At 35.8% G+C, this 21522-nt stretch overlaps 1 protein-coding gene across 5 annotated transcripts in view; it reads right to left on the reverse strand.

Moving 5' to 3' along the window:
- Window positions 1-74: 74 nt before the first annotated feature.
- The window catches only part of LOC115243563 (syntaxin-1A), a 72642-nt gene continuing 51194 nt past the window's right edge, over window positions 75-21522 (reverse strand). Inside the window, exons 4-11 of one of the 5 annotated variants that reach the window (XM_029820681.1) lie at window positions 16509-16583; window positions 16214-16396; window positions 15510-15583; window positions 15233-15370; window positions 12331-12441; window positions 5697-8470; window positions 4642-5026; window positions 2281-3611 (exon numbers count right to left, since the gene is read on the reverse strand). In XM_029820681.1, the coding sequence (XP_029676541.1) occupies window positions 8393-8470; window positions 12331-12441; window positions 15233-15370; window positions 15510-15583; window positions 16214-16396; window positions 16509-16583 (659 nt within the window). In that variant the 3' untranslated portion in view covers window positions 2281-3611; window positions 4642-5026; window positions 5697-8392. Of the gene's footprint in view, window positions 3612-4641; window positions 5027-5696; window positions 8471-8903; window positions 9841-12330; window positions 12442-13415; window positions 13527-15232; window positions 15371-15509; window positions 15584-16213; window positions 16397-16508; window positions 16584-21522 lie in introns of those variants that run through there. The other 4 variants (XM_029820680.1, XM_029820679.1, XM_029820682.1 and 1 more) reach the window with 4 other exon arrangements.

Genomic DNA, 21522 nt, shown 5'->3' on the forward strand with positions numbered 1-21522 from the left:
TATATATATATATATATCGACGACCGTCGTAACTCGTGACAGAGGGATTACGCGATTAAATCTTAGCCATCTTAGTCGTATTGTGGATTATAATTAGATAGTAGATCGTAATGCTTGCTCTCTACCTAAACTAACAATTATTATGCTTTCTGTACAATGCAAGGTGTGATCTTAATATCTTCTTAATTATTATTTAATGTTAATTATTACAGCGACGCACGATTTAAAACGTGCGTTGCATAAATCGTAATCGTTCACCGTTATATCTCTCATTCTCTCTTCATTTTCTACTTCTTCATCCTCTTCGCTTTAAACATCAACCCATAATCTTTTCTAGAATGTATGCACCTCAACGTTCGTAATAATTGTAATATACTCAACAAAACATTAACATTAACGTCGCCAACACTCCGCCCGATACATTAATCTGTCGAGGAGCAATACATATAATAGGCTGCCAATATAATTGTCGTTATTAATATTGTTTTTCTCTCTCCTCGATCACATGACACTTCTCCCTTTTTCTCTCTATCTATCTATCTAGCTATATTTATATATATATATATTTTAATATGTATATATGTATACATGTCCGTGTACATACAATATCGTTCATCGCATTGAATTCATTCTTACTCATTCCGCCCCAATGAGATTATATCTTTTAATTATTTTTCCATAACACACCTATATATTATATTATTGCTGCAGCTTAATGGCTCCTTTATTTCTCTCTCTCTCACACACACACTCACACAAACATACACACAAGTGTACGTACAGTCGCACTTTCTTTCACTATTTGTTATCTTCTCCACTTATCGTACCTTCTCTTGCTTTGTCCATCTTGGGGTTAATCGTTTCGACGGTGATATATTTTTCGCATATTCGATTTCGAGAACCCTTGTATAATTTGAGGCGAATTTTGAGAAAATTGCATAGACAAAAAAAATATTATAAATTATACTATATATCTCGCAATACTACGTTTTATGCACAACGTTGATCTCGCAAAGCAACAAAAAATGGTCTGCGCGGGCATTTAGGGATGCGCGATTTTAAGATCCACGTGTTAAACTGCAAAAGAAAAAGGATGTAAAAGCGACGAAAAGTGAGATTAAAAATAATTTCTATCGGTAGCAAATACAATTTTTAAATTATCTGTACGCGGAAATTTCTAAAACTTGCGAAATAGAGGAGCTATACTTGTCGAGTGTTCGAGGAAACAATGGACAGGATATTACTTTTGCCGAGGGTTCGTCGAGATTACAGAAGACGCGAAACAACTGTCATACAAGGCGCGCGGATTGCGATTGAAGATCTATTACTGATCGTCGCACCCAATAGCTAATGGCGTATTGTGCAACACGAAGATCGTAAATCTATCGATTCGATGAAAAAAATTAATAAGTCGACTAGAAGCGAGAACGAATCTATTTATATATATCTCGCGTATATTGTACGCACAATTAAATCTACTCTTAATATTCGTGACGCGCGCTTGGACAATTGTCGTCGCTTCTTTCGGTCACATTCTGAAAGAAAAAAAAACCGTCTCGCGCTATGCTCATAGAAAGATACAATCGCTTTGTCTACACCTCGCTATATCGCGATTGATATTCCGCTAATTACAGCTAAATAGAAATACTGGAAGAATTGATTGTTTCTTTCACTGAACACCTATTGGTCGAAATGCCTTCTCGAATGAGCCGTTATTATTACAAACGAGAGTGTATGTAACGTATCTTTTTTTATCTCTATTAAAGTACCCGTTATAAAAATCACATTGCTCACACGTCGATACCTTTATCATCGTAAATAAATCGAGGGCTGGTTGCACCAGCAATATTGGTTAACTAATATCTGATTGGCGAGTAATAAGAGAAGTGTAAGAAGGGGAGGAATGCTTAATTAATTACATTATATAGGCTCTCTAAGGCCTCTAACTGTACATTATTAAATGCATTGTTGTCTTTTACGTGCGTGAAAAAAGAATTTCACGGATCGTGGTTAACCAATACTAGTGCAATCTACCCTAAGCTACGGCGCTTCTCGAGCGACAAATTTGACACTTCGCGATACGCTGTTTTCTGTGGTGGAGAAACATCACCTAGCCGATTTCTCACGATCGTCCAGATACAGAGAGGTGTAGTGTAGAGATGTCGAAAACGTTGCTCAAAGTAAGCGTGATATGTTTAAGCCGAGGGTTAAACCGCTGGTCGAGATATTTAATAGAAATTAGCGGATGTGCGAATTCTCGTGCTTGAGTAATATCCGCTGTTTTTTTCTTTTTGGTAAAAATGGTTTATCCGCGCTAAATTTTTTATATCTGAAGAAAAGGGTTTACAAAAATTTATTTAAAGCTTGGAACAATACCTTAGAAATCACTAGAAATTATCCTAAATATTAATATATAAATTAGTACTATATCTATTTAGTAACGTAATCTCGTGATTTATTAGCGCGCGGAAATTACGATCTAGTATCGTGGATATCGTGTGTACAAATGTTTTGGTCAGCGGTTTATCTCTCGTGTATATAAGCAGATATAAGAGATCGGATCGGCGAGCGAAACGCACTTTCAGAATGTGACTCCAAAGTGACACACGTTCAAAAATTTTCAGTGTGCAAATCACAGTAAAGGAAAGTGTTTTTTCCTGCGGCATTTTTTCGTGCGCCGTACTTTCGGTAAGGAGAAAGCGGGCAACACGTGCCATTTGTCGCCTTCGCGTTACACAAAAAAACACCATTGGGTGTCGAGCTCGGGCTGCAACGAGGCGGATACCGCGAAGGATGACGTACCGCCGTGTTTCCGGCGATAACGGCATTTCACGATGATATCCTCGTGACAATCGGCGGGGATTTCCGCGGAATGGGAATGGGGAAGGGAAGTGTCGATCGAAAATGTCACTTGATCGACGATGCATGCGTATCTCCGATCGACGGTTCCCCTTTTAGAGAGACAGAGGCATCTCTCAGTTTTCTCAGAGCCCGTTCCATTCGCGAGGCCTCCTGTTATCTCGTTTTTGCCGTATGAGAAAAGAATCAGCGGGGAAGGGGAGAGAAAAAAAGACCGATGAGAACGCGAACACAAAGAGAGCTTAAGTTTCGTTGTGACATAGCGGACAGGAGAGGACTGGGATTGACTGCTAAAGGCGGATCTATTGGAAAAATTGTCGATCGAGTTAACAAAAAAACGAGGAAAACCTGTTCCTTCGGTTTATCTCTTTCTCTCTCTTTGTCTTCTCTTTACGCACTCTTTTCAACCAAACGCAACTAACGCATTATCGGAGGAAACTTTCGAGACGAGGATGACGCAAATGTAGCGATGATGATGACGACGACGACGACGATGGGGACGATGATGGCGATTATCCTTCCTCTCTTTGGTTTCCTTTGCGTCGAATTGGGAAGCGTGCGTGACAGACTGAAGGCTCTAGCGATGATGAGTGTTACGATAGAAGCGCGCCGATGATGGCACCTTTGACAATGACGATCTCCTCTCGTCCGAATGGCGATCAGCTTCACGTATCGGAGCGATATGAGTGAATGCTGACACTGCCGGCGGTTCGGAATTAGGTACACGATGCTGCTGATGTCTTTGGACTTCTCTGAACAAAAAGATCGTCTGAGTGGGTACAGTGGCAAGCCATAAACAGATGTTTGTAATTGCATGAAAATTTTGTCGAATTAGCTCTAGAATGATAACGTGTCTCAAAATGCTATTGTTGACAATAACTAAAATTTTCGCGATACTTGGAATATATCGCAATAATTCAAATCGTATAAAAAAATATATTATTGCTTTGTATACTCATATTTATTCCAGGAAATAAATAATAGAGAAAGAATAAAATTAAAGAAACACCATTTAAATTTAAATATGAGACTTATTCGTGTATTACTAATCTATTAATGAATAAGATGTTTTAATTTTTGTTCCAAAAGATATTAAAAAGAAAAAAGTGACATAGGAAAAAATCTATTAGTTTTAAAAATATAATTATAAAACATACAATTAAAATTCTCTCTTTCTTAGTCAATTATTCATTTTTTTAATAATTGTAACTTTTAATTAATAGAATATTTTTCGTATCAATATCTCCTTTAATTTCTTTTACTTTATCATTACTTTAGCATTAGTTACTACTGAATTATAGCATTAATTAGCATTAATACTATTAAAGTTCGTGTTATTATTAACATCAAACAGTAAAACAATATTTTCGAAGAAATTTCCATTCGATAAATGATCCATTGGACATATTTTCGACGGAATGCTTCAAGATCCAATAACAAACATAATATATCAGGAGCCTATCAAGAGAGTATTTTCGTTCGTAATGGTGTCTTATTAAGCGAATCGTGTGAAATCTCGTCTACATTTACCTTCACATTTTCCACTATTGAACTCGAAACCTAGCTACAGTAAAATATATCTAATTCTTCAATCTAATATGCAGCCTCATGAGATACATATATATGTAACATTATTTCGGCACGTGGCAATAAAATTATAATCATAGCTACGTTGTTGAACCGCGACGTCAATAAAGAACAATATATGTTTTTATTATCGTCTGGACATTTCTGATATGATAAAATGTCAAATGTCACACAATATTATGCATTGGCACATACCTGGTTTTGGCGTTCACAGTCCAAAGTATCCGCCGATGGTGGTAGCGACGACAACGCCCAATACAGCGAGACAAATCATGATCATGATCTTCTTCTGCACTCGGCGTTAACAGATTGGTAAAAGTTTAATATAATCGATTACAAGGCTTTCTCTCTCGACGCTTTCCCTTAAATCTATTTATGTATACCATTCTCTCTCACTCTCGCTCTTTCTCACTATTTCTTTTTTAAACTCAATACCTCGCTCGTGTGCTCGATACCTCTGTCCATTACTATTATTATTATGCTACACATTACAATTGTTCACTTGTCGATCTATTGTAGAGCACCTGAAAGAAATTGCATCTTGCTCGTGACTGGCGTGGACGACGCACGTTGCGATGGCCTGTAAAAAATTACCAGTGTGTGATTTATTCGACAGAAATTGCATCTGAATAGCGAGAAAATGTCTCTCACTATCAACTTTCAATGTTAAAGTTGAATTGTATCAACAATCGCGATCATAATGTAATTCTGATTAAACAAATAATTGTAATTTGTATCATATGTTCGCGTTATTTTCATAATCTTGTCTTTAGTATATAGAATAATGTCTTTTATCACACATCTACAGATTCTTTAAATATATAGTAGATTTTTCTTTGATCCAGACATTTTTACGAATTATATATATATATATTTAAAAATTTTAAAGAATATTATTTTTTATTAAACAACACACAAATGGATTTTGAAAAGATTTTAATTTATTGTAAAAAAAAACAACGCGCAATTGAATTTTTGTTAAGAAAAAATTGCTCCAATTTTTGTTTCCAAAATAATTGAAAAATTCAGAGATGAGAGAGAAGCATGGAAAGAAATAAAGTCAATTAATATTAGAATACTACATGTTAGGGCAATCCGTTTTCAGAAAAAAATAGAAACATTTCACGACATATCAATAATTAAGATCTCGTGCGTCTTTCCTTATATTTGCAATGGAAGGAAATAAAAGAGGGGTGTCGAAAATGATCAAAGAGATTGGCATTAATCGGAAAAAAAGCGGAGATACAGACCTTTGTTAACTCTCGTCATTAGCGTCCGTTTCCCTTGAAGCTGCCTCTTCTCCCCAGTGCAATTTCAGCGGTGCATTCTCAATTAGATTCACATTCCTATCCTCTCCCTTTCTCCGCAGCAAGCGTAGTGTTCCGTCAAACCAATCTACATTTGGTGAATTTACCCTGAATCGAGCCTTGCGAACGATCGAATGTTCGCCTGTCGTTCTTGTTCTCCTCTTGTACAAAATACGCCGCAAAAATTCCAATATTTTCAATATTTCACTATATCTTCTCTCTCTATTATCTTCGCGACTCTATTAATCATTTCCTATGCCAGCTGAGCTCGCAAATTCGAACAATCAGCGCTAATTATTCTTACGCTTCGTTTCACTCGCGCACTTTCTATTATTTATAGAGGACAATTATTATTTCTTTTTTTTTTTGCGAGGCGGCAAGTATAGTAAAGACGACAAAGAAAAAAAAGCGGCATGTCGCGAACGATGTCGTCGTCTCTTATCTGACACAATGAGAATTTTATTCCTTTTTTTCTACGCTGAATACATCCGAAGAGAGAAGAAAATACCTACTACGCTATCGGCATTAATGATTAACATTGTTACTCTTCCTCTTTCTTTCTCATTACCTTTTCCTTATAATTATTATTATTATTACTATTATTATCTGCTCTATACAAATTGCAATTATTTATATGTACAATGCGCGCGCCGCATCTGTGTTGTGCGGTCTGCATTGCGACGACGGTGATTACTCGAGTTCGGGCGATCGATATTTGTTCATCGGAGCGTGTATACCACGTGAGATACGTCGTCGTCGTCGCGCGGATTAGCGTTTCGATAGAGAGAGCGGAACTCTCTCTCTCTCTCTTCCTCTCTCCCTCTTTCGCTTGTCAGCCTACCTAGAGAAATAGAGCACTCGGCACGAGAGGTGATGGCGATATCGTCTCCGTCGCATTTCGCTCAGAAACAATCGATCAATTCTGAGACGACAAATCCGGAAGTGAGCTCTGTTACGTCGCCGATTCAGCCGATTCCGTGAGATGGAATCAAGGCGGCGACAACAAACAGCGATACAATCGAATTTCGTCAAAAACAAAGACTGATAATGCGATAAGTCGATGATGATCCGAGGCGTACGCAAACTTTAAAGTATACTCTTTTAGCCAAGTGTCGAGTGATTTCAGCATAAATTTAATTTAGAAAAGAATTTAACAAATGATACACATATATTAATATATATTAATCTTTTTAACTGAGATTTTTTTATATGATAATATTACAATATAACCATATCTGTAGATAGCAATCCTTCTGAAAATTCACACAATTGTCGTTATAATTTTTTCTCTTATTGCTAGAGAAAAATTGGAAGATATAATTTTAGATAAAGTTAATTAAATAAAAGTCGAATATCTCACAATTTAAGTATATTGCTGATAATTTTCTCTCCAGATGACAATGGTCCAGATCGATTCTCAATATTCGCTGATAATTATAAAAAGGAAAATGAAATAATTTGTTATCGCCGCACTGCTCGAGTAACTGAGAATCTTTCCGTTAAATCGGCGGCGAACTTTGCCCGAAGGCGACTTTCGAGAAAGGGCGCGCGTCTCTGATCTCATATGTCGCGCATGATTCTCGATCGCGCTACCGTTGTCTATATTATTCGCTCGTGTCGGAACTTTACCTAGGAAAGATGAAGTGGCAAAAATAATACGGAGAAAAATAACAAAAGGCAGTGCGATGGAGGTGCGCTCTGGATACAAAGGAAAGTTTATCGACGATAGCATTATCGATCAAATCACCCTGGAAAGAAAACACCGATTCCCTCGACAATCTCTTCTTGTCTCTCTCGATGTTTTTTTTACTCCGCGTTTCTAAGATTTAATGCAAGTTTATGGTGCGCTATAATACCTTAAAAAGACAATGCCTAATATGCCTTTTTCTCGCGAGCACATTTCGAGAATGTTAAAAGCTATCGCTTTGCAAGACTCTCGCATCGGTTTTTTCGGCAAAAAAAATGTAGTTTTTTTTTTTTAAGAAAAAAAATTAACATAATATTATATCGTGCACTTTCCGATGTATCGAAGCGCAATGAAGGAAACTCCGTTATACGAATCTCCGTTAATAAAGCGATTGTTTCTTGGCTTTGTGTAGTCGAGATTCAGCTTGGTATGTCCTCACCGTTCCTGACTTGTATTAATGTTACGACGCCTATGAAACGTTTTCCGGGAAGTTACTACATCCGCAGGATGGATTCTAATTATCCGTCATACTCAGTATGTGTGATCAATAATCTGCTTACAATTATTACCGGTAGTGCATGTGTAAGATCGTAATTGACTATATGCGTGTTACAAGTGATAATAAATAAACATACAAATGCACGAATTTTATTTAAGAATCGATAATAAATAAACGTATAACGAGAGATGTCTCGCGAGAATCCTCGAAATGTATCGCATTATCTCCTCGTCGAAACGAAGATCAATATCAATAAGATCGATACTATCTCCGTTACGATCCTGACTCATTCCCTTTAAACGGAGGGACGAGGCAAGAGTGAGAGATGACAGATATGTGTGTTCGTATCTGTCCAAAATATTTTTGTTCTATATCTTCCCTTTTTTTCCCGTTTATACTTAATCTGCCAATACGTTAATTCTTTTTCTCGGCATTGTCGCGTGCGCACTTAAATTAACTTAAACTAGCGGCCAGAATGATAATCAGAATGATGACCGCTATCGTCACGCAGATCACTATCAGGAACAATTTCTGCAAAATAAAATAATTTTGTGATCGTTTAAAAAAAAAAAAACAAAAGAACAAACGGAACGGCAGCTCTGCGATTAAATTAAAATCGCGACAGTTCCGAATGAACCAGATGGAGAATGATAGTTCCGACACTTCGAGCATGTAATTAGAGAAACTTAATTAAAGAAAGTATGTCTACAAACATTACTATTACGCTTGAATTAAAACAATCCTTTTCAAATTAAATAAAGGACTAGATATATTAACAATTTCATCGAGCTAAGATTTACTCCAAATTATTTATCTATGAATAAAATCAAACGCAATGAATCTGACAGATTATATAATTATATAATATATATAACATAAAAATATACAAAAGAGAAAATACAAAAGACTTTAAATTGCTGCTAAATAACTTACAGCCGTGATTTTATATATCTCAAAGAGTTCGGAACAAAAAATTTCAATATTTTGTGAAATAAATAATAAATGCGTATCGGTCAACATAAAATGACAAACGATTTCCGACGATATATAGCTGGCCTCGAATTTCCTCCGGAAACCGGGATGTTCTCGCGTCTTACTTAGTTTTCTGAGATTAATCACAAGCGGATTATCGATAACAAGTAAATCCGACAAGAGGAGAAGCGAAAGCGCGATTATCGGCGGAATCGAGATCGTGCGATCGACAAGATATTTCAAGACACCCGTCAAGTAGCAGGAGGAAATGTCGAGTGGTGTAATGAAGTGTACTTACTGTTAACGGAACGAGCGGATGCGATAAATGCGGGTTAATAGTCGTTAATTAGTCGTTCATTACGGAGATTAGTCGGAGGATTATCGGCGTAAGATTTACGGAGAGACGCGTGTGTGTGTTATGTGTGTGTTATGTTATTAGGATCAGCGCCCGGGATCCCCCGTTTTATTAAATTTGTGCATCATTTCTCCTTTTTATGTTTTTCTCAATTTTAGTACACGTGCGACTTTTACGTTCAGAGCTTTCACACAGGCGACCGCCACCAAGTAATTAATTCCACATCTTCATCTGATCACACTGCACATTCAATCTCATACGTTTTTTCCGAGCTGATCGCGACTAAGTTTCTGCATTTCATTATTGTTATATATTATTATCATATTATTATGTCTTTATGTTATTATTAATATTATTATTATTATTATTATTATGACATATTTGCTGCCGCGTTGCACTTTTCCCCTTTCTTTCTCTGGCTTCTCCTTCAAAAATTTTCAAACGCCCTTCCTTCCCTACTTCTCCCACAAAAACCACCCTTCTTAGCCGTTTAAGTTGACGGAACGAGCCCTATTATTATGGCGACTAGTATAACCGCCGCTATTAGGACGCAGATTATGATGAGGATCATTTTCTGTGGACAGAAAAGCAGAAAGGGCTACGTGTAACGTACACGTATACGCGTTTCGTCTCGAACAATCGAAGGAATCAAAGAGAGAGAAAAAAGAGTGAAAATTTCTTGCGAAATAATGTTGTGCGGCGTGCCTTGTGAGAAAACTGTCAGAGAAGGTGCCAAAGATATACGTACATATGAGAAAAATCGAAAAAGTAAAGAAAAAACAAAAAGAGAAAGAGAATGAGAAAAATATTTTCGGCGAAAAAGAGCGACATTAGAGAAGAAACTATACGCGAGACTCTGTACGCGAGTGCAGTGGTTCGGAAAAGCCCGCGAAAAAAAAGCGGTAGGAAAAAGCATGTGCGAGAAACAAGTATGAGGTTGCTATGTTCGCTCATGCTGACTTGTATTGTCGCATTATAAATGATGCATTTTTAACCGATAAATCGCGTCCAAAAAGGAAAAAAAATAAGCATTTTATTTCAACTTCTCGATATGCCCGCAATCTTATTCATGAATAATAATAAATGTGCTTATACCTCTCGTTGATAATTTAACAAATAAATTTTTATATTGCAATCTATTATTATAATAATATTGCAAATTTGATTAATACTTAATTTTAAAGACAAAGAAACGAATTTACGGTTTGAAAGAATCTGTGTACAATATCAAATATCTGTAACAAAATCAATACAATCGGTTTTTTTTTCAGAAATATTCAAAAACAGGTAAAATACTCTTTAATATTTATAAATAAAAAGAAAAATTAATGCGACTTGATAAAGAGGTATCGTTAGACTATGTTGCTCTTTTTATAGAATTAAAAGAAAAGAATATTTAAATAAATTTTTTTACACCGAATTCATATAAATATTTAAATAAATTTGTTTACACTCGCGAGATGCAGAAAACAAAGTCGCGTTAAAACAATGATTACTGCTATAAATAGTATTATGAACAATCATTTTTTGGGGAGGAAAATGAATTTGCTGTTAAACACAATCAAGCACATTCCTCATACCTCTAATAATGCGGGTGCGTTCACAAATTGGTTAATCATAAACACCAAACCGTTCTATTCGGGCCACAAAAACTTGTTGGTCCGCTACCTTTTGTACTTCATTACATCGTATTCTATGCAACTATGCATTTAAGAAACACAGCGCATTCTTCTAACGCTGTACTATGTGTCTACACTACTCTCGACATCGACTATGCTTCATCTCTCTTACACAATCCCACGATGGACATCAATCGCGAGATCTATCGTTTATATCACACGCAGCCAGACAGTAACATGATTAGCACACCAGTGCGATTGTACATTATACACTAGACACAAGATTACGGGTCAATCACAAAAAACAAGAATCGGATCCCACTCGATGCGAGGTGTCTGATCGCAGGTAATACCAGAGACGAAGGGAGGAGCAAGAAGGAATTTCCGCAATTCGATTCATCTCTCGAGGCGAGCATTCAAAATTAAATATATTCCAAACAAATTGTTAAAATTAGTTATTTAGATAATTCTACATTTATATATTAAATTAATATATTTATAAAATCCGTTATCAAATTATTCTTTGCATGCTATATAATTTAGGATAAAAAAAACTTTTAGAAACTTTCATTCCCCCCTTATATGTGCAAACGTCTATATTTTCTTGAACATGGACATTCCTGGAAATCTGGTGAGCTTTACTATTTTTAACACCTATTCTTCGCAGAAAAGTGAACGAGTTTCAATTGAAACATATCCAAGTGAAAATGTTCGTTCGGCATGAGAGAGGCACAATGGCGAGAGAGAGAGAGAGAGAGAGAGAGAGAGAGATAGAGAGGCAGAGGTCAAAACTCTAGAAGACCGCGCAATGCGGAGAAAACGATAACAATGCGAGAGGAAGAAAATCACCCCCGCGATAAAGTTTTGAAGTTTGCTGTCGCGCTTGATAAAACTTGAAATGAATTTCTCTCTTTCTCTCTCTCTCTCTCCGTTGTATAATAGGCACTTATTCCTTTTTGCTCCTGCCTGGTTTTATTTATTCGGCGATGTTGTTTTTTGATGAACGCCGCCATCAGAGAAGCGGTTCCTTATCGCGAGACCTGCGATAAAATCCTCTGAGCTAGCGCAGGAAGAAGAAACATTCTTCCCGAAGAATAAATTCCGAAAAAATTGTCTCGTTCGATGCAACGCAAAATTCGCGATGCCAGCAAATAGAAAAAAATATATATCCTCTTCTATTTACATTTCATATATACATTTTTATATACACTTCTAAGTCGGATAAAAGTTAATAAATTTCTCTCTAAACCCGATTGCAAGTTAGTAGCGTTCATGTCGACCAAGTCGATCCGAAATTCGTGAAAATCCGCTCTGCTGTCTTTACATGCCTTTTCGTTCCTTGCGATCATCTGGCGATTATGCGCTATCACGAGGAGCAGATTTTCGTCCCGAGTTTCGGCACGAGTTCGGTCGCCCGTGTGTCTGGTATGTCTGATGTTCTTTACCTTACGAGCTTTGCTTTGATACTCTTCGGCTTTGATCAGCTCGCCCCGAGCCTGGCCCACGTGGTCGCCGGTCTGATTCACGCAGTACTCAATGCAGTCCACCATTTCGCCCTGCCGTACCGCCACGTGGGAAACGGGAAACGGATTCAGGGTAGAGATCGGAAGGGACGATCTCGAGATGGGACCAGATTATCGGGGGTGGGGAAACAACAACCTCGGAAACGGATGCACCCAGGGTTACATATTTATGTACACATAATCGGCAAATAGAGAGATAGAAGCAGCGTCCCTCGCGCGGCGAGAAAATACCGGGACCCCCGGCGTCGTGTTTTCACATCGATACACAATCATATACGATTCGTATTAGTATCGACAGCATAGGGTTTAGTACGCAAGGTTAGTAGTATGAGTAATAGTAGTAATAGTAAACAGAGCAGTTGATGGACAGAGGCACACAATTAGCACACCCATATTTCGGCAAAGAACAGAGAGCGATACATAGATGTATGTATAAAAAGAGAGAGAGAACGCACATATAAACAATATGTGTATAACAGTATATAATAGTGTATATATGTATAGTAGTATATATGTATAGTATATAAAGTGTATGTGTATAATATAATATATGTAGAGATATATACATTTATATATATATCGTTGTTTTTGATTGACCGCGAAATACGAATATCAATGACAAAAAAAGTGACATACAAATAAACAGAAAGAATCCACAAAGCATCGTCGTTAATAATTTACGCGTCATAAAGAAGGGGTGGGAAAGGGTAAATGTAATTGTGGAAAATTGATTGTACACCGATTAATACCAGATTGTAGCAAGATACGTCAACAGAAGCGTAATTAATTAAATATAGCGAATAAATAGAGCGGACTCGGGGTAAGGAAAGGGTGACGGTGGGAATTGAACGATGAAAATCAAAATGGGATTTAAGGGACAATGGATCGAGCGAGGAGGGTACGAGAAGAGAGGGAGAAGAGAGGGAGAAGAAAAAAAAAAGAGTGACCAATTAGACGCGAATGAAATGCCAACGGTTTCGGCGGCGTGATATCTGGGGGCAACTCACCCGTCGGGCTTTGCTTTGATACTTGAGTGCTTTTTTGGTGTCCTGCGTGGCCGTCTGCACGTAGTCCACCGCATGTTCCACGTGGTATTCTATGCGATCTATCATCTCGCCCTAATTGTAGATAGGAGGCGCAGCGCGAATCCACACAGCGTAACACAAAGAGCGTAAGAGAGAGAGAGAGAGAGAGAAAGAGTTCAGGAATAAAAGGCAAGGCCAGTGATTAAACTGTTCGCTGATCTTTCTTATTGTCATGCATCAGCTCTCACACCGGCATTGATAAACGAGGGAAGCAATTACCGTCGGAAATCAAAATTATTAACAACATAATTGTATAAAAATCTATAAAAAAAAAATTACAATAATCTTCTCTGTAATCATTATAAATTTCGTAAAGCGATAATCGAAAGTTATAATTTGATAATTTTAATTGATAAACAGCAGGTTTAGCTAATAATTGTAAATTGTAAATTAGTTAAAAGATTGCGGTAATTGCTTTGCCTCATTGTATGAAAAAAGATCATTGGACTCGTATAAACAAGACTATAATGTAGTAAGATTAATAAAATATTATTATTGTTAATATTATTATTATAACTATTACTATCATGCAAAGGAAAAAAAGCGACGGACTAAAATCTCAAATTTTTCGTGAAGAAATAATTTTAAATAAACGTACACATTGATGTGTACTGTAATAATTAGATTGATATAATTATATTTTTCAAGAGTAAATTTTTGAGATTTTAGTACGCTGAAGAAATCTCCCTTTGATTAACAGATAGTAAACGCGCCAAATTATGCGGCTCGCCAAGAAATTATGCTGAAGAGAAGAGGAATTGTTACACTGCGTCGCGCTACGCTCCTAATTGCTTATCGATCATCGTTGCATAAAAATAACCGCGGACAATTGATACGAAAAATAATTTAATCGAGAAAAAAGAAAGTGCTCTCTGAATTTTCATATCAATTAAATTAACATCGCAAACGATTTAAATGTGACCGATTACATCAGCCAATCGCAAGGAACGATGCCGCTCAAGCATCTCGCAATAAAGCATCTCAATCAAATCGAAAGTTTAAGTCCGAAAGTAAATTAAAATGTGTATTTGAAAGAGCAATCGGATTAACTTTCACACATTTTTTATTTGTATGATTTAGAATTAAATTCGAGAGTACACTAAATCATTTTTTGTCTAAAGATCAAAATATAAATATATAATTATTTGTTTATTACACTTAAAATAAACTAAAATGTAAATAAAATTATCTGTTAAAAATTATATTTTCATACATACAAGCAGTATTTTGAGCACTTATTTTATTATAAGAAATAAAAATGAAATGATTTAATCCATTTGTTTAAAAATCAAACTAAAAAAATTTCTCATTATTAATTTCCTTCTCAAATACACATATTAATTAATTCTCGCGTGACTTATGATTAGCTACAAACGTTACAGTTATCAACTCATTTGTGAACTGCCGGAAATTATGTTTATATTTATTAAACTGATTGTGTAATCTAATGCGAATTGATCCGATTCTATCCGGTAAGCGCGTTTAATTTGTTACAATTTTCTTCAAAGTATATTGAAAATAAATGAAAGAAATATCGTTATATCGAAATTTTATATCAAGATAATAATAAAAAATAAACTAAAAAAAAAATCTCTTTCGCGTACAATATTAATTCCGTTAAATTTCATGAAGAGAGAACTCTTGTAATCCGTCGAAAAAGGGAGGCTGATGTAATTATTGTTTATTTAAATGGGCAAACGGTTTCTGGGACAAATTTGCATGAAGCTGTTTGACCTTACCTGACTCTCCACCAACATAGCCATGTCCATGAACATGTCGTGTAACTCCCTGATGGAGTTTTCGAGTTTAATGATGTCAGCATGACGCGCCTCTATGTCCGCAAGGGTCTGTTTTGCTTGTTGCGTTTCCATGATGATCTGAGACAAGCGATAAGATTAATCGAACGAGTAGGAATAGGTGGACAGGGAGGAGGCGACGGACAATTATTAAGCTACTTGGAGCTCTTCAACGGGAGTTACAAGTATACACAAGAGAAAGATCGTTTTAAGAATGTACCCCTTGCGTGAAGACGGCTGGATTTCCTTGCTCCAGCATCTCCTCAAGCTCCTCGTTGGTGGTCGTTCTCCCCGCTGAAAATAGAAAGATTTCTTCGTCTCTTTGAAAACAGATGCAATCGATTGCAAATGCAGATGCAATCAATTTTCTATCGTGCTACATGCCGCGCGCGACATTATCATTCATTTATCGGAGCACAGTACGATTGCTCCGATCATAAATATCGACACTACTGTAGAAACGTTGATTTATTTCATCGTCGCGATAATTATTATTTACATTGTAAGCTTATTACATCTTACCACGATTATTGTACTCACATTATCCATTACAAAAAAAAAAAAGAAATAAATATAATAACCAATAAACTCCTACATTATTTGCAATATAAAATTCTCATAAAATTAAGGAACAATTTAATAAGATTATGTAAAACAAAACTTTTCTAATCATCGAGAGATGTTTTAGATATCTTTCTTGATCTCATCGTCACGATTATTAAAATTTACGAGCAATAACAATTCAAAGCTTTCTCTCAATTCTTCTCAAAGAAAGGGATACGAACATTAGGTTGATGAGCATGCATTCCGAGAGGATGGGACAGACTCGGACGTGACGATAGATTGGAAAGGGCTGTTCTGCTCGAACAAGCATTGTGAATGCGGCCAATCGCGATACACACACGCACACACACATATACTCACTGATCTCGAGCTGTCGTTGTATTCTCCCCTTACACCGCTCCCTGTAATCGGTCTGTGTCCGATTGTACTCCGTCATCACTTCGACGAACTTCCTCGACAACGTCGAGTGCTGGGTCTTGCGTATCCTCAGATCCGCCGACGATTTGTTCGTGTGCTCCTCCTGCTCGATGTTCTGCTCTATCACTAAATGCAGAAGACAATGCTCGATTGTCGCAGAGCGGAACATACTTTCGATAGCCACGATCAATTTAAAGTATCACCATATTACGCGCAAACATCCATACTGACAACTTACCCTTTAATTTAGCCCTCACTTTGTTAGCAGTTTTCTTGATGTCGGACATCAGGTCTTCGAGTTCCAGTTTCACCTCTGAAATCGAGAAATTGAAAAGTTATTTACGTGTCACGGATCTCCAGAGTTCGGAGGCACAGTTATTTCTTCATGTGCAAGAAAAGATAAAAAAGTTTTATTTAGAATATCGTGAACCATAAATCATACACAAATATCACATTTCAAAAATATATAAATATCGATATGAAGTACCATGTTGCGCGCGGGTTTCTTTTTTTACTCAATAAATAATTCTCAATAGATTCCCCCAATAATGTAAAATATAACTTTTATAAATGTATATAAGTATACATATATAAATTCGAGATAAAATAAATACATAAAAATGTAAATTTACTATTCTTGATCACTAGAAACTAAATCTTTCACATATGCGATCAATAACATGCTATATTATATCTTGGAAAATCCATAAGTTTGCGAAATCAAACTCGCGACATTGTTCCAGTCGATGCTTCAATTCTGCAGCAAGAAGATCGTACATTCGCGAAGATATACGAGCACATTGTGCAGCATTATATTGATCGCGGAATAGTTCGTGCACAGCTTCCGTACTCACTACTACGCGAGCAAACTTTCGAATTCGTGCTGGTCGCCGTTATCTGCTTTTCGCAGTAAATTTACAATCTGATTTTTCTTCTTGCCTATACAATTCTTACTTATTTTTGTAACTTTTTCGATGTAATATCAATAGTTATGCTTCTAGTTATTTCGACCGACGCGATAAGTGTCGTTGCAATAATTTGCAACTCATCTCACGCGTGATTATATGTATTTCACATTCGAGATCAGCGATTTACTCGCGTAAGGGAAAAGATAAAGTGTCGCTATAATCGTAAAGTATTTGTAACAGACCGTATAAATGTCATAAAATTTTTGATTATCCCCGGTATGAGTTGATGCGTTTACTATACACAATAATTAACATCTTTTTGTACATTATTATACGAGGGGAAAGTCAATAAATATGACACAAATGGTTATTGATTGTTGGACTGTGTCAACGACCATTGCTATAATTAGAAACTAATTTCTTCCATTTACTGCTATCCCACATCCATGTATTAATTAATGACTTTCCTTCGTGTGTATATATATAATACAAAACCTTTTTTTTTACTTTTTTTCAATAACCATTCGTGACAAACTTAATGATTGTCCCTCATGTTTGCTTAAAACTAAATTTTTACGATAAGAAACCATATTGCATGTATTTTCAAGAAATAATTCTCAACTGCCCCTCGCAATAATGTAAAGTATCAATTTTATAAAAATGCGTATCTAATATATATATATTATATATACAATTTGAAATAAAATAAATAAATGGAAATATAAATCTATTATAAAAATTTTACATATCCTGTCAGTTAAATATTATATAATATTATACTGTTATAGTAAAAAATCGATGTCTGTACACATACACATATACTTTTTTTTTTTTAATATATGATTCACAATTTTTTTCAGAAATACAAGACTCGCTTGTAGCGATAAATTACCGCACCAGCAGATTCCGACACGGATCCCCGATATCTAATTACGAACAAGTATAGAAGAGAGAGGTCATGATCTCGTAATATCAAGTTCCAATATTCTGCGAAGACATCCCACGCATATTACACTCGTTAAACTTGTCCCACGCAATTCATACCACCTACATCCCATGAGAATCTAAGCCGCTGTTTCCGATAAGACCCTCTCGATAGGGAGATATTGTGAAAAAACAATATCGCGATGTTCGAATACAATGTACGTACGCCCGATATTCGCGTGTAAAATGCTACTATCCTGATCGTAAATATTTTTCAAGCGAAGATCTTTCACGTACGAAACGTAGCGAAACGTGAGGTTTGCATCATATCTACTCACGTGTCATATCACATATTTTCCGAGTGTGTCTAAGCTACCCCGAGTCTACCAAAAAGACACCCCGGAGCGCCTCAAATCCAGTTGCTATGAGATTTAACGTTTGCCGCAGGACACTACGTCTTCCTTTTAGGAGCTCGAAAAAACGCTGAGATAATAAGATGTTATTTCCGAAATCTATGTTCGTCTTTATATTGTCTTTATTGTAAACGATGTGAATGGCGCAACACATATTATAGTTTGCATTATGTTTTTAGTAAATACTTTCATGCAACGCGTTGAAAAAAACAGTCAATTAAATAGAAATGTATGAATATATCTCGCAGGTTTTTTTGTAAATTCAGCTTTTCTACAAAAAACCTAAATTTTTTATAAAACGCCAGTTTACAAAGATTTGATGCTGTAAAAAAGAATCAAAGCCTTTTTGTAAAAAGACTGGTTTCATAAAAAAAAATTGCTACACGAATATAATATATGTATTAATATGTGTTAAAAATGTATTAAAAATATGTTTAAAATATTATATTATATTAAAAATTCTTTATTTTATTAAAATAAAATTAACATTGACGTTTTTCTCAAGAATTACATTTAGCATACAATTTTTAATCTAAATCTATTATTTCAAAGATTCTTGAAAAATTAATTAAAAAATCCAGCAAGTTAAAACTTATACCTACACCACTTCAAGTCATTGTTACTTCGCGTACAACGCGTTGAATATTCTTCGAGGAAGTTCCAGCAAAATTTCTCGGCATTGCTTAAAATGCAAATTCGCCTCGGATATATTCTTCGCGCTTCTCTATCGGCCGCATCTTTCGTGTCTAGATTCACGGACACTATCACGCAGCGGCGATCCATTGTTAAAGAGCGCGAGGGAGATAGAATAAAAATGAAAGTGCCTGAAAAATTCGCCCTCACGCATGCTTTCCCGGTCACGATCAGACACTTTAGTCGCAGCGCGATTTAGCGACTGTTATCGGACGCGTGCAAAGGGCATCTTTATTGTATCGAATAGGCAGTGTAGAAGGCAGGAACGGGACAGAAGTATGTTTAGTTTGATCGATGATGTGTAAAGAGAACAAGGGGGATAGTTTGGTTCGCCGTTGTTTATATGATTGCCTCCGGTCTGCGTGTTTTGCGAGAAATTGACGTTTCGCTTTAATTACGCGTTTATTCTGTCTGATTTGAAATATATTACTTCCGGAGTTATATTACTCGTCCACAGCAATAACTTATCGTTCGAATCAAAATGTAATAACTGCGACGATTTTAATTAAAGATCTAATAAATTACGTTTATAATAGAACTGAATTAATAAGTTTAACAATTTTTTTCAATGTCTTGCAATGATTGGATTAAGATATTTATTTATGTTATAAAAATCAAATTTGTTTCTCGCATATCTCTATAAAAATTTAATCAATCATTTGTTTCGATCCAATTTATAGAAAGACAATTAAACAGTAATAATCTTGTAATAAAATTGTTGTAAACAGTAATTGTCTTTCAGTAGTTCAATTACTGTTGTAAACAGTAATTATCTTTCAGTAGTTCAATTACTGTTGTAAACAGTAATTGTAGAAAGAAACTATTCCTTGAGAAAAACACGTGCAGAACCTGATTTCACGCTAATAATCACACCAAATTGGAAATTAAGATAAAACGGTATCTTTTTTTTTCTTGTGGTACCAAGCACCCGCACATGCGGAAAAAAAGCAACGATCAGGATCGTTTACACGGGAATTGGCGCGAAACTCCACTACGGTGGAGAGCTACCAAGTTTAACCGCATCCGGATGCAACGACCCGGAACTCATAAACTCGCCCTTGTGGTTGGAGCAACGTTCTAACAGCGGGTTTACAACAGGTAAAGGCTCCGGCTGTAATAAAGGCCGCCTGGATTTTCGACCGAACTTTGCAACGAGATTTAATACTAAAATTTATTTTCGCTTTGTTTCGGTCATCGACCGAAAAGTCCAGCATAAAATTAACTTTACGTATGAATTGTGAATAAGAAGATAAATATCAATCAGACCAGTATATGCGTGTATTGCGGTAAGCATGATAACGTGATATTGTTTGATTATATGACATACAATAAATTTGCCTCTTTTTAATAAATTTATTAAACCGTATATTATATCATTTGTTATACGTTAAATATATATTTAATATAATATTAAATATTTTATTACATCATATTAATTAAATATAGATATAAAGCAGTCAGTAACTTAAATATTTTATCTTAACAAACATTAATATAATGATTATTACATTATTAAAAAATATTTCAGTATTGCGTTAGTTATAGAGAGAATGTATCACAATAGAGGCAAAAGCAACTCTGGTAGTAGTAGAAGCCGGAATTAATCAGACGGAGGATACATAATATTCGAAATAAAAAAAAAATTAATTTTCGTAATAACATAATACACAAAAAATTAAATCTGTAATGATCTACTTTTGTGGAATGCAGTCTTTTATATCCTGATACATTTCAATAATTTATATATTTTAAAAATCCTTCCTTGTCCGCAGAACGCAACTTGTCCTAATTTCCTAATAATCAGCAAAGAACTAGATTCGCGAAAAAGTTTTCTTCCTTTAATCTGCAAAATTCTCTTTTCTCGTTTTTGGCCAGTGTATTTGCGCAAAAAAGCTTTCAGGCCGAAATATTTCCATTGATATGGTAAAGAAGAGCTAGAAAGAGTAGTAATGTCCGTAAATAGTCGGCCCGAATGAATGCTATGCGATAAAGTAATATGTATATATATATATATATATACATATAAATACGTAAAATATCTCGGCAGCAAATTATCAATGACATGGTATTGTTAACATATGTATAATAACATAGGTATTCAGCCTTGGCGGCGTAAACATTGGCGCGCTATTGTTTACGACTTACGGCCTTATCATTCGCACGGCGACGTTCGAACAGTAATGTTATAGTACGAGACGCTCCGTGAAAATCTTTTTCTAAACGCGATCGTGTCGCGGACGGCTTTCGCGTCTTTCGCGTCGCGTATCAGTACAGCATTGCCACGAGTCGCACAATGGCTCATATGTGGCACACG

The sequence above is a fragment of the Formica exsecta genome, unplaced genomic scaffold, assembly GCF_003651465.1.
Source record: "Formica exsecta isolate Colony F162 unplaced genomic scaffold, ASM365146v1 scaffold72, whole genome shotgun sequence".
NCBI classification, from domain to species: Eukaryota; Metazoa; Arthropoda; class Insecta; order Hymenoptera; family Formicidae; genus Formica; species Formica exsecta.